At 48.8% G+C, this 13,761-nt stretch overlaps 1 protein-coding gene across 1 annotated transcript in view; it reads right to left on the reverse strand.

The window, feature by feature from the left end:
* The window catches only part of AP1M2 (adaptor related protein complex 1 subunit mu 2), a 44,261-nt gene extending 41,286 nt beyond the window's left edge, over positions 1 to 2,975 (reverse strand). Inside the window, exon 1 of the mRNA XM_077470235.1 lies at positions 2,756 to 2,975. Within this exon, the coding sequence (XP_077326361.1) occupies positions 2,756 to 2,797 (42 nt within the window). The 5' untranslated portion in view covers positions 2,798 to 2,975. The remainder of the gene's footprint in view (positions 1 to 2,755) is intronic.
* Between the last annotated feature and the right edge of the window lie 10,786 nt (positions 2,976 to 13,761).

Below are 13,761 nucleotides of genomic sequence, written 5' to 3' on the forward strand. Positions count from 1 at the left end.
CTGATACTGCTGGCGGGTACTGATACTGCTGGCGGGTACTGATACTGGCACTGCTGGCTGGTACGGATACTGCTGGTGGGTACTGGTACTGCTGGAGGGTACTGGTACTGCTGGAGGGTACTGGTACTGCTGGAGGGTACTGGTACTGCTGGCGACTTGTACTGGCACTGCTGGCTGCTGATGACTGGTACTGGCACTGCTGGCTGCTGTCTGATATCACAGGAAGCATGCGGCTGCAGTAGAGAGTAGAGGCCATGCTTCCTGTCACAGGTGGAGTACATTTGGCATCACTCCGCCTGTGACAGGAAGCATCGGCTCTGCTTCCTTTAGTGGTGGTTCCGTTGTTCGCACTGATGCTCGGAGATGGCGGGTCGGGAACCTGGGATCTGGGCTTGCAGACCTGCCATCTCAGAGCAAGACAGGGTGGGCCACATCAGAGGGCGCCATGGGCCACCGGTTGGGAGGGAACCCTAATGCAATAGGCTACGTACACCTAAGCATGTTATTTGGACTATAAGGGCAAAATGCCCTAAAAAACACATAGGGGTGAACCAATGGTACTGAGTACGCAGCTTCCTTATTTTTCAATCCTTGCCTATGTTCCCATTTAAACTGGTGCCATGACCGCTGCTGCAGATTTCCTGTTTCAGGGGGTCTCCTTTCTCTTGCAGCATTTCATGGAGCCACAATTTCATGCAGGGACTAGAGATGCGTCTCCTTACACTGTGAGCATCAATAGAAACACACAGCCCCAACACCTAGGATGACAGTCCCCTGCTCCTCCCTCCTCCAACCTAACAGACTGACTGCGGACTGCACTGTCCACTGTTAAAACTGTCTATACATGGATCACAATTTTGGTATGGCCTGGTCATGAAGGGGGGTAAACCTACCAGAGGTCAAGTGGTTATAGGCTTATCTATAGGTAGGTGGGCAGTGGGGTGGTGGTGTTTACCGTACAAGCAGATTTTGAAATACGTAGTCACAGTAAAAAATTTTTTTTCTCTTGGGATAAAGGTTTTACATGAATAAATAAGAGCTGATCATTGTAAAAGAATCCCTGCCAGTGGTGAATGGTTTGTCTCAACACTCCTAACTTATACATTTGCAGGAGAGCTTGTTCTGTTGAAAAACAACAGACTATCTGGCTGGATTACCTAGTGAAAATAAAGGAAAGAAAGCCTGAAAACTAGTGCAGCCATCATATGAAAGAATTGGTAAGTTGCAATATAATATATATTATAATAATGAAGCCTGCGGTTGGCTGACGTCACAGAGTTCTGGACCAGACCGGACTGGCACCTGTCTCAGCCTCTCAGCGAGCCACAGAAAGCCTGAGCCGGCCACCCATGGGAGCCCTTCTGCAGAGCACCCGCCAAATGCCACCCATGGGGGCCCCTCTGCATAGCGCCTGCCAAATGCCACCCATGGGGGCCCCTCTGCATAGCGCCCGCCAAATGCCACCCATGGGGGTCCCTCTGCATAGCGCCCGCCAAATGCCACCCAGGGGGGCTGCAATGCATAGCACCAGCCAAATGCCACCCATGGGGGCCCCTCTGCATAGCACCAGCCAAATGCCACCCATGGGGGCCCCTCTGCATAGCACCAGCCGAATGCCACCCATGGGGGCCCCTCTGCATAGCACCAGCCGAATGCCACCCATGGGGGCCCCTCTGCATAGCACCAGCCGAATACCAACCTTGGGTGCCTTTCCGCATAGCACCAGCTGAAATGCCACCCTTGGGGGGCCGCTCTGTATAGCACCAGCCAAATGCCACTCTTGGGGGCCCCTCTGCATAGCACCAGCTGAATGCCACCCTTGGGGGCCTTTCCGCATAGAGCCAGCCAAAATGCCACCCATGGGGGCCCCTCTGCATAACACCAGCCAAATGCCACCCTTGGGGTCCCCTCTGCATAGCACCAGCCAAATGCTACCCATGGGGGCCGCTCTGCATAGCGCCAGCCAAATGCTACCCATGGGGGCCTCTCCGCATAACACCACCTGAAATGCCACCCATGGGGGCCCCTTTGCATAGCACCAGCCGAAATGCCACCCATGGGGACCCCTTTGCATAGTGCCAACCAAATGCCACCCATGAGGACCGCTCTGCAACGCACGCAGGTTGTGGCGCACTAGTGCAGGATTTAAGGGGTTAAAGCAAGCACCTGACAAAAGCTCTCTGAAGAGCGATCTGTATTCAGATTTATCTTCAGAGAGCATTTGACAGGTGCCTACTTTAACCCCTTAAATCCCGCACTAGCATGTGACAACTACGTACATTGCAGATGGCTGCCCCCCCCCCATTCATTTTATTGCATGGCGTTCAGCTGGTGTTATGCAGAGCGGCCAACAAATGCTTTCTGAAGAGTGATCTGAATGTGGATCACTCTTCAGAAAACAAAGCACACGTGAATGAGCCCTTGTACACAAAATAAAAGAAAAAGTTTTGCCTTTCTATTGGTTCTGCTTTAAAAAAAAAAAAAAAGTTTTAGCAGTTTGAATGCTAAGTGCATGTAAAGAAGGGAATGACATATTGAATTGGCTTCACCAGCAAACTGTCACCGGTCATTTAAACATTGTGACACTTCCTCTGTCACACATAGAACAAGCAGACACACTCAGCTGTACTTACTGCACAGTGATCATCTACCTACAAGGGGCACATTGTGATCTCTCCCAGCAAGCTCCTGGAGGGGATGATGGGAGTGGTAGTCTCAATGAAGGATGCCCCTCCCCCCAGCCCCCAGCACTCACCTTCCCCTTGAGATCCAGGACAAACACAGCAGAGGCAGACATGGTGATCAGGGAGGGCTGTCAGTGCAGGCTACTGCTGGAGGTGGTGCTGGTAACTTGTAGGAAATGAGTTGGGGATCCTGTGCAGTCAGATCATGTATGGCTGAGATCTTCCTCTTCCTCCTCTTCCGATCTTCCTCCTTCCTGCACCTGTGTGACGTCAGCAGGCCAGGTACAGCCAGGTAGACCAGGAGAGCTCCTCCCCTTCCCTCTGTACAGAGAGCTGCCCTGCATTGTGACACCCAGGGACAGGGGGAGGGGAGGGGCTCAGGGTGACAGTTCTGGTTTTTCTGCTTTTCCTGTCTATCAGGAGGCTTTGTGATGTGAGGATCCTACTACACACATGTACTGATTCATGACACTCACTATACAGTGCTGGCCGTATGACACGGAGTCTAAAAGTTTGCAACATGTTAACATATTAATATATAAAATATTAGGGCTCATTCAAACTTTAATCAGTGGTTCAACTTTCAGCGCTGTCGCATTTTGAATGACAATTGCGGTCATGCAACAGGTTATTGAATGTAACAAAATTGTTATCATTTTTTCCCCACAAATAGAGCTTTCTTTTGGTGGTATTTGATCACCTCTGGGGTTGTTTTTTATTTTTTACGCTACAAATAAAAATATAATGTAAATGTAAATTTTGAAAAAAAAAAAAGTTTTCTTTGTTTGTGTTACAAAACCTTGTAAATAAGGGTCCATTCTCACGGGGGCAACACAGTCGCCCCTAGTCGCGCTACATGAAAAAATCAATGTAAGTGAATGGATCCGTCTTAATGCACACTACTGCAGTCGCTCCAATTTCAGATAAGGTTCCTGTATTACTTCAATCCGACTTCTAGGCAAATTCAATGGAAGTCGCCTCCAAGTCGGATCTCCATCTATATTGAAGCGACTTTACTGGAAAAGTCACCTCTCTAAGCCCTTGTACACACGGTCGGACATTCCAACAACAAAATCCGTCAGATTTTGTCTGACGGATTTTGTCTGAAACTTGTGTTGCATACACACGATCGGACAAAGTTGTCGGAAAATCTGATCGTACGTAACGTGATGACGTTTGTTCATTACAACGCGACTACGTTCAGGCTAGTAGCCAATAGCTTTGGTCTAGGAATTTGATCTGAGCATGCGTGGCAGTTTGTCTGATTGGAATTCTCTACAAATGTTCATGATCATGTTGTCGCTTTATAGCCCAGCTCTAAAACTTTGTCCGTTGGATATTCCGACAGAAACAGTCCGATGGAGCCCACACACTGTCGGATTATCCGACAACACAGTCCGATTTTCTGTCGGAATGTCCCACTGTGTGTAGAAGGGCTAATAATAAAAACCGGCATGACAAACCGGGCCCTTAGGTCTGGTATGGATTTTAAGCGGAACCCCTACGTCGAAAAAACGGCGTGAGGGTCCCCCCAAAATCCATACAAGGCCCCTATCTGAGCACGCAGCCTGACCGGTCAGGAAAGGGGGTGGGGATGAGCAAGCGCCCCCCCCCCCCTCCTGAACCGTACCAGGCAGCATGCCCTCAACATGGGGGGTGGGTTCTTTGGGGAAGGGGGGCGCCCTGTGGCCCCCCACACCAAAGCACCTTGACCCCATGTTGATGAGGACAAGGGCCTCTTCCCGACAACCCTGGCCGTTGGTTGTCAGGGTCTGCAGGCGGGGGGCTTATAGGAATCCGGGAGCCCCCTTTAATAAGGGGGCCCCCAGATCCCGGCCCCCCACCCTATGTGGATGAGTATGGGGTACATCCATGGGCATCCGCAGAACTTTTTTCAGGGGGGGCATCATTTTAGGGTCACCCATTCACTGCACCTTTTCGACAATGTCATTATCATATTATCATGGTCAGAGACTACAGACGTAGTACAGTCCCTAGGATAAGTAATGGATAATGGCCAATAGGCCCTCTTACCAGACCCAGTGAAACTACAGTAGTGATCCCTCCGGCTGGACGATCGCTCACTCTGGGTTCCTCAGGCCAACTCTGGTCAGTAGTGTAGCAAGTCTGCACCCTGGTAGTGGCTCAGTGTTTCTCTCTCTGGTGGTGCTGGACAGCGTGGCTCTCCCTGGTGGCGCTGGTCAGTGTGGCTCTCTCTCTGGTGGTGCTGGACAGCGTGGCTCTCTCTGGCTTCTGGCCAGCACATTCATTCTTTGTCCTGTAGCGCTCTCTCCCTCAGCTTTTTCCAGGCTGCAGTCTCTCAATCTCTCTCTTGATCGATGTAGCCTCCTCCCTGTGGAAAATGGGGCCACCAATATTTTGGGACCAAGTGTCCCATGATGCTCTCCTCTCCTAGTCTCCTTTGATTGGCCCTCAGTTATGGCCAATGAGGAAGTAACGAAGTGGGCAGGAAGCAGGGCGGGGAACCTGGTGAGAGCTGCCGTCTCTTCTCCCTGACAGGAGAAAGTGGGGGCACCTGGGGGAAACCTCTGACAGTCCGCAGCTTGCCTTTCTCCTGTCACAGCACTGCCGAGTTCTCTGCTGGACTGAGTAGGCAAAAGAACTCACACTACACTGATGGGGGAGCTTGGCAGCACCTTGATGGTGTCACCCCACTGGCAGGTGGCAACGGGGTGCGGGCTGCCTGAACCCCAATAGCGATGCAACTGTGCTGAATTTAAGATGCGATCCCTGATTCCAGGGGGGGGGGGCACTTGACCCCCTTGCCCCTACCTGCGGACGCCCATGGGTACATCGTACCCCTACCAATTCACCTGAGGGAAAAAAGTGTCAATAAAAAACACACTAGACAGGTTTTTAAAGTCCTTTATTAGACAGCTCCGGGGGTCTTCTTCTGACTTTGGGGGCCTCTTCTCCCGGTGTCCGGGTTCTTCTCCTGCTCTTCCGACCTCTTCTCCAATACTATACCTGGCTCCAACTGGGCTCCTCAATCTTTTCCTGGATGGAAGGCCCAGGTTGGTCCTCGGAAGCCTCAGCTGGGGTTGAGGGAAGGCTGGATGGAAGTGTGGAGGGAAGAGGTGCCGGAAGAGTTGAAAGCGATTCCCTGGCCTCAATCTGGTCATCATAAAAATGCATCCTGTTGTAGTACCACAGACGGTACATACACCTTATCTGCTGCAGCTCCTGACCTCAGGGACCTCTGGACCTTCATGTACTCCTTCCTATAGGTGCTCAAGCTACCAATTTTAGATTCCAGAGACCTGATGTCTGCATTGGGGATCCTAGTCTTTACAAATTCAAGCAGTTTCTCCAGCATTGCCTTCCTACATGCTTTATTGTGATATAAGGGGTTTTTCACCTCCCATAAATTTCGCATATCACAATATTTATCAAGGAATTCTCCCAGGAATTCTTGGTCTTTAAATGGATACATTTTCTCTGCAAGACCAAACAAAAGACAAAAACACTCATCTCAGGATAATCTTAACCCAATATAGGCGTCAATCTAGATTCAGTATAGGCCGCTCATGTCACCAAAGTTAAAGTCCTATTAGTGTAAAGGCTGGCCGGAGTCCTATTTGTGGGAGGAGCCTGAGAAGGCTATTTAATCCTCCTCCTCTGTCAGGGCCAGTGTTGCTGGCATTTTTGGGTTGATGGTCGTCACTTCCAGCCACCTTTCTGAGCCGCGGTCAGCCGCAGCATGGTGTCGGTTCCTTGCCCATCTCCCGTCATCCCTGGGTTCTACCGGCATGCTCAAGCTTGTGGGGTGGGGGGGTTTAGCCAGCCGGGGGTGCATCTGTCCTTGCATCTTTCTCCTCACTCTCTCCCATCAGCTACATCTGGCCAGCGTGCAGCCCACCCGCTTCTCGCGGCGCTCATGCCAGGGGGAGGGCGTCCGTCCGTCCTTCCATCCGCCATTTCACAGTCTCCCCTCAGCTCCGTGTGGCCAGTGGGTGTCTTGCCCGCTTTTCCCGGCATGAGCGGGGGGGGGAGGCGTTCGTCCGGCCATCCATCCTCCATCACACTAATCTCCCCACAGCTCCGTGGGGCCAGCGTACAGCCCGCCCTCTTTTCCCGGCGCTCATGCCGGGGGGTTCGTCCGGCCATCCATCCTCCAGCCATCCATCCTCTATCACAAATTTCCCCAAAGCTGTGTGTGGCCAGCGAGCAGCCCACCCTCTTTTCCCGGCTCTCATGCCGGGGGGGGGGAGCGGGGGGGCCGTCAGTCCATCCATCTCACAAATCTTCCCAGCTCCACCTGGCCAGCGTGCACGCCTTGTGGGGGGGGGGGGGGGGTTGATCAGCCGCCCGCCTGCTCCTCTACTCATGTATTTCAGGCTCACGAGGGGGGCAGGCCGTTGGTTTTCTTCTGGTGCTCATGGGGGGATGAGCAGTCTCCCGCCAGTCTCTCCTTTCTTCTCCACAAACTGGCATCTCTGCAACAGTGTCAGTGGTTATCTTTCCACCCACAACAGCCATGGCAACGGCCAGACGTGAGGCCAGGTTTGCTGCTTTTACTTGTTTTACTTTCTTTGGTCAGTGTTTTTATCGCAGCCAGCATTTTGTCAGCGTTTTCTGTCATAGCAGCATTTTTCTGTTGCAGCGTTCTGTCCAGCATTTGTCATAGCGTTCTGTCCAGCTTTTCTGTCCTAGTGTTCTGTCCAGCATTTTCTGTCATAGAGTTTCTGTCCAGCATTTCTGTCTTAGCATTCTGCCCAGCATTTCGGTCATAGCGTTCTGTCCAGCATTTCTGTCTTAGCTTTCTGTCCAGCATTTCTGTCTTAGCGTTCTGTCCAGCATTTCTGTCTTAGCGTTCTGTCCAGCATTTCGGTCATATCGCTCTGTCCAGCTTTTCGGTCGTAGTGTTCTGTCCAGCATTTCGGTCATAGCGCTCTGTCCAGCTTTTCGGTCGTAGTGTTCTGTCCAGCATGTCTGTCATAGCGTTTCTGCCCCGGCATGTCTGTCATAGTGTTTCTGCCCCGGTATGTCTGTCATAGCGTTCTGCCCTGGCATAGCGTTCTGACGCATTTCTGTCATAGCGTTCTGATGCAGAATTTCTGTCATAGCGTTCTGACCCAGAATTTCTGTCATAGCGTGCTGCCCAGCATTTCTGTCATAGCATTCTGCCCCAGGATTGTTGTCATAGTGTTTCTGCTTCAGGATTGCTGTCATAGCGTTTCTGCCCCAGGGTTGCTGTCATAGCGTTTCTGCCCCAGGATTTCTGTCACAGTATTCCGCGCCAGCATTTCTGTCACAGTTTTCCGCCCCAGCATGCTGCCCAGCATTTCTGTCACAGCATCGGCCCCAGGGTTTGTTTTAGCGTTTTTTTGGCCCAGGATTGCTGCCATAAGCGTTCTGCCTCAGTATTTTTCCATCATAAGCGTTCAACCACGGCATTTCGATCTTGGCGTTGTAATAGCATTCTGCCCCGGCATGTCTGCTTTAGCGTTTCTGTCCCAGCATTTCTGTCATTGCGTCTCTGCTCCTGCATTTCTGTCATTGCGTCTCTGCCCCAGCTTTTCTGTTATTGCATCTCTGCCCCAGCATTTTCTGTCATTGCGTCTCTGCCCCAGCATTTCTGTCATTGTGTGCATTGTGTGCATTTCTGTCATAGTGTTTCTGCCCCAGCATTTTCTGGCTCGGCATTCAGTCTCAGTATTCTGGTTCGGCGTTCAGTCTTAGCACTTCTGTCGTTGCGTTTTTGCCCCAGGATTTCTGTCATTGCGTTCCTGTCTCATCGTTCAGCATCAGCGTGTTTCTGTTATTACAATTCTGGCCAGGTTTTCTGTCATGGCATTTCTGCCTCAGCATTCTATCATAGCGTTTCTCCTCCAGGATTTCTGCCATTGCATTGCTGTCTCAGCTTTTCTGTCATAGCATTTCTGCCCCAGGATTTCTGTCATTGCATTTCTGCCTCAGTGTTGCTGTTATTGCGTTTTCTGTCACTACGTTTTCTGCATCAGCATTAAGCATTTAAGTTTCTGTCATGGCGCTTTTCTGTCATGGTGTTTTCCGTCCCAGGATTTCTGTCATTACCTTTCTGCCTCAGCATTCAGTTTCAACATTTCGGTAATAGCGTTTTTGGTCATAGCGTTTTCTGTCATAGCGATTCTGCCCAGTCATAGTGTTTCAACCTCGGTGTTCAGCCTCAGAGTTTCAGAGGGGTTGGAGTTGTTCACTTATGGAATACTCTGGTAGTTGTTTCGTCTTCGTTGATTGTTATGTCTCATCCTATCTGTGTTCATGTGTGTACCTGGGTCAGTTAGCTAGGGCTCACACATCAGAATCTGTCACGTCTACAGATCCATACAGGCTGAGGTTTAGTTTGTTAATTGATTGTTGTCCACAATCTTCTCACCTGTATACCATACGTCATATGATGCATGTTCATTCACCTATACGACTACCCACCACAGTCTGTGGGTACACTAGCCCTGAGTTTTCAGTTATTACCTGTCTCTGCGCTGCAGGCTACTCGGGCTCACTTACCACTTACATGAGGGTGGGGGGGGGGGGGGGGGGATGTTCCATCGTCAGGTTCATTTACGCGCAGTGGTCTTGACATTTCTGCTCATGTTCTCATTCGTAGGTAGGCACAGAGGGGCATTGTTGTTCTCATGTCTGGTCGACTGTCATTTCTTTAATTTGTGCTTTCAGGTTGGGCCATCTTGGCATCCATACCAATATCAACCATGCTTGCACTCACTTCCATCAGCCCTGCCCATTGTTGGGGGCTAGTTGATTGTCGTTTCGCCACTGGGTAGCAGTAGTCAATTCTTCTTCAGTTGACGTCCTGTTGTGTAGAGGCCCTGGTTATCGCCCAGGGTTGTATAGTCTCTCTGAGGGTGTGTGCCAAGCCACGTCCCCTTGACGGTCCTTGGGTGGTAGGTTTGGGCAACGTCATCATGATTTTGGATTCATTGCGTTAATGCAAAAACCTGTTTCTGAACAGTTTACTACAAGTTTACTTTTATGTCCATGTATGTGTGATGTTAATGTTATTACACTAGTCATCTTATAAGACTGGTTGTCAGTACTTGTCACCATTTATTTTGCATATATGGTGGCCCTAGCATTCGACTAGCTAGGTCATTGTTTCAGCTATTTCAGGAGAAGCAGCAGAATGTATTTTGGGTTGTAAAAAAAAAAAAAAGAATTGTAATTTTCCTGAAACTTGTGGCAAAATAAAAACGATTCCATTGACATGCCTCTCGTGGGGCGTCTACTTTCGAAATTGCGGTCATTTCGGGGGGTTGTGTGGTATCTGGGCATTTCATGGCCCTCAAAACTGATAGGTAGTGAGAAAGTGAAATCACCATTTTATGCTCTTAGAAAGCCTGAAGGCGGTGATTGGTTTTCGGGGTCCTGTAGAGGGCTAGGCTCCCAAAAAGTCTCACACATGTGGTATCCCCGTACTCAGGAGAAGCAGCAGAATGTATTTTGGGGTGTAATTCCACATATGCCTATAGCATGTTTGAGCAATATATCATTTCAGTGATAACTTTGTGTAATTTTTTTTGTCATTTTTCAATCACTTATGACAAAAAAATAAAACATTTCAATGGGCTCAGCAAGCTGCTCAGAAATTTCCTTGGGGTGTCTACTTTCCGAAATGGGGTCATTGGGGGGGGGTTGTACCGCCCTGCCGTTTTAGCACCTCAAGAAATGAGATGAGTCAATCTAAAAGCTGCGTAAATTCCAGAAAAGTACCCTGGTTTGTAGACTCTATAAGTTTTGCGCAAACCAATAAATATACGCTTATTTCATTTTTTTTTTTTACCTGAGACATGTGGCTGAATGCTTTTTGGCCTAAATCTATGAATAAAATGGAGTTTGTATTTTTTTTTTATATAACAAAAAAGTAGAAAATATCTTTTTTTTTTCAAATTTTTCCAAAAAATAAAAACCGCAGGAGGTGATCAAATACCACCAAACGAAAAAACACTATTTGTGGGGAAAAAAAAAAAAAAGGACACAAATTTTGTTTGGGTATAGAATTGCATGCCCATGCAATTACCAGTTAAAACACGCAGTGCCAAATTGTAAAACGTGCAATGGTCAGGAAGGGGGTAAAACCTTCCGGGGCTGAAGTGGTTAATCAGTGGTCTATAAACACATTTTCAAAGAAAAAAAAAAAAAAAAAATAAACAGAGAGAGAGGGGTCTGTACTTTGGGGGGGGGGGGGGGGTGACTGTCCTGAACAGTCTATACTGGGGAAGGGGGGAGGGGGGCAACTGCACGAAAGGGCCTATACTGGTGCGGGTGGGGGTCGATCAGTACTTTAGAGTGGGTGTCTATATTGTTGGGGCTTTTACTGGTCTGTGTGTGTGTGTGTGGTCATTGTACTGATGGGCTTTTTGGGGGATGTCAGTATGTACAGGAATGGGGTGTTTGTACCTAGGGGCCTGTGTGTGTGTGTGTGTGTGTGTGTGTGTGTGTGTACGGATGTCTGTGGGGGGGGTTGGTCTGTACTGGAAAGGGTTGTCTGTACAGTGGGATTTGTGCCAGGGATGGGTGTCAGATGTCTACTGGTGTGCTCTATGAAGATGTCGGTCTTTACTGGGAAAGGGGTGTCTGTACTGGTGTGCTGTATGTGGGGTCAGTATGTACTGAAGAGTCTGTACCAGAGAGGGGAGTCTATATTAGGGGGTAATTGTCCCCAGGGGTATTGCTCTGGTGTGGGGGGGGGGGGGGGGGGTAGGTCTTTACTGCGAAAGGGGTGATCAGGTTCTGTGTGGAAGGGGGTCAGTCTGTACTGGGGGGGGGGGGGGAAATGGGCTAGGAGAATGGATTTAGGGGATAACTGTACTGTGGAGGATATGGGCTTGGGGGAGGGGGGGTCTGTGGCGTGTGTGCTGTGCATAGGGTAGTAGGCTCATGTTTTATGAATCATGCCCTTTTAAGCCACTCCCACTCACTGTAATATTACTTCAAATCCTTGGTGAAGGATTGGGAGGGGTTCAAAAAATAATCAAACCTGGGTTTCCATATGTCATAGGTACACCACTGCTAGACCACACACACACACACACACACACACACACACACACAACACACACACACACACACACACGTGTAAAAGGTCAGTAAACAGGTGACGCAGCTGCTGGAACTCCCGATCAGTGGCAACATCTGATGCAGTCACTGTTCACCTGACAATTTTTCAGAATAGAATTGTCTAGTCGATAAAGGCCTTTTCACAACTGCCACACAGTAAAACTGTCTGCTCAGCATGCAGACTGGCCTCCATTGTGTGCCAGCAGTTGGGGGAGGCCCAATGCCATATGGTGTTACTTTACTGAAAGGTCATGAGTTTTGCCACGTTGTACGCACTGTAACCAACCTCGAGGTTGGCGATAGATGCTGATCAGATGCAGAAAAATGCCAGTCTCCGGTATCGTGAATAAGCTCTAAATCAACTTTTGTCAAGCCGGGTGGTGCTTGAATTTTGGCTGATTCAGCACGAATTGGCTGAAATAAAAAAAGAGTCTATGGGGACATTAAATAGAAAATATATTTTGGCTGGAGGTCTCTTTGGTGGGTTATACTTTAGCTGGCACTGAACGCTGTACAGACAGGATGTGTATAAATAGTACACTATCAGCCTTTGTACCAGTACAGGCCATGTTATGTCACCAGCAGGACAATGGGGACATTGCTGTCCAACAGTCACATCTGGCTGGTAGTCAGTCACATGACAAAACTACACAAGAAACCAGGGAAACCTTGTTTACAGGCAGCTGTGATGTCACAGTGGAGTATGCGGTTTGTGATGAAAGTGTAGATAAACAGCACAGGCTCAGTATTACTGGCATACTGTATAATCTCCAACCCACTGCGCTGTCAAATTACTACAATATCAATATCAACTGCAAATTAAACAACCCTTAAAGGCATAGGCCACCTTTTGGAAATATGTAATAAATGCACTAATAATGGTAAAATAAAAAATGTGCATGTATTATTTTGCCTTCAGGCCTGTAGAGCATTGCGACCATAATTTGTGCATTATGGGTGCAATACACAGGCCCTTGCATTGCTTTCTCCCAGCCCCTGGTCTACATAGAGGGGTGGACCTTCTGTTATGAGCTGGAGGAAGCACTGGGCAGTGAGGTCATCGGCCGGCTGCAAGTCCCTCTGCTGTAGTGGCAGATGGTAATTGAAGTCTTCCCATTCATAGATCCCTGCGAACGGATGACATGGCCATGCAGGGAGAGCCTGCATAACCGTGCTAATTTCAAAAGCAAAGAGACGCATACTAAAATTTGAATAAGCCTATATACACTCACTGGCCACTATTAGGTACATCTGTTCAATTGCTTGGCAACACAAATTGCTAATCAGCCAATCACATGGCAGTAACTCAATGCATTTAGGCATGTAGACGTGGCGACACCGACTTGCTGAAGTTCAGAGCATCAAAATTGGGAAGAAAGGGAATTGAAAGGACTTTGAACGTGGCATGTTTGTTGGTGCCAGATGGGCTGGTCTGAGCGTTTCAAAAACTGCTGATCTACTGGCATTTTCATACACAACCATCTCTAGGATTTACAGAGAATGGTCTGGGAAAATATCCAATGAGTGGCAGTTGTGTGGGCGAAAATGCCTGGTTAATGTCAGAAGAGAATGGGCAGACTGGTTTGAGATGATGGAAAGGCAACAGTAACACAAATAACCACTCGTTACCACCAAGGTATGCAGAATACCATCTCCGAAAGCACAACACATTAAACCTAGAAGCATATGGGCCACAGCAGCAGAAGACCACACCGGGTGCCACATCTGTCAGCTAAGAACAGGAAACGGAGGCTAAAATCACCAAAATTGGACAATAGAAGATTGGAAAAAGGTTGAATGGTCTGAGGAGTCTAGATTTCAGCTGCGACATTCAGATGGTAGGGTCAGAATCTGGGGTAAACAACATGATACAAGGCAGGATGAATCCATGATTTAAACGGTTCAGGCTGGTGGTGATGGTCTAATGGTGTGGGGCATATTTTCTTGGCACACTTTGGGCCCAGAATACATATACATTATACAAAGAACAAGCAGCCAA

This window comes from Lithobates pipiens, unplaced genomic scaffold (genome assembly GCF_037356315.1).
Source record: "Lithobates pipiens isolate NorthernLeopardFrog02 unplaced genomic scaffold, aLitPip1_a1.2 Scaffold_8, whole genome shotgun sequence".
Taxonomy (NCBI): domain Eukaryota; kingdom Metazoa; phylum Chordata; class Amphibia; order Anura; family Ranidae; genus Lithobates; species Lithobates pipiens.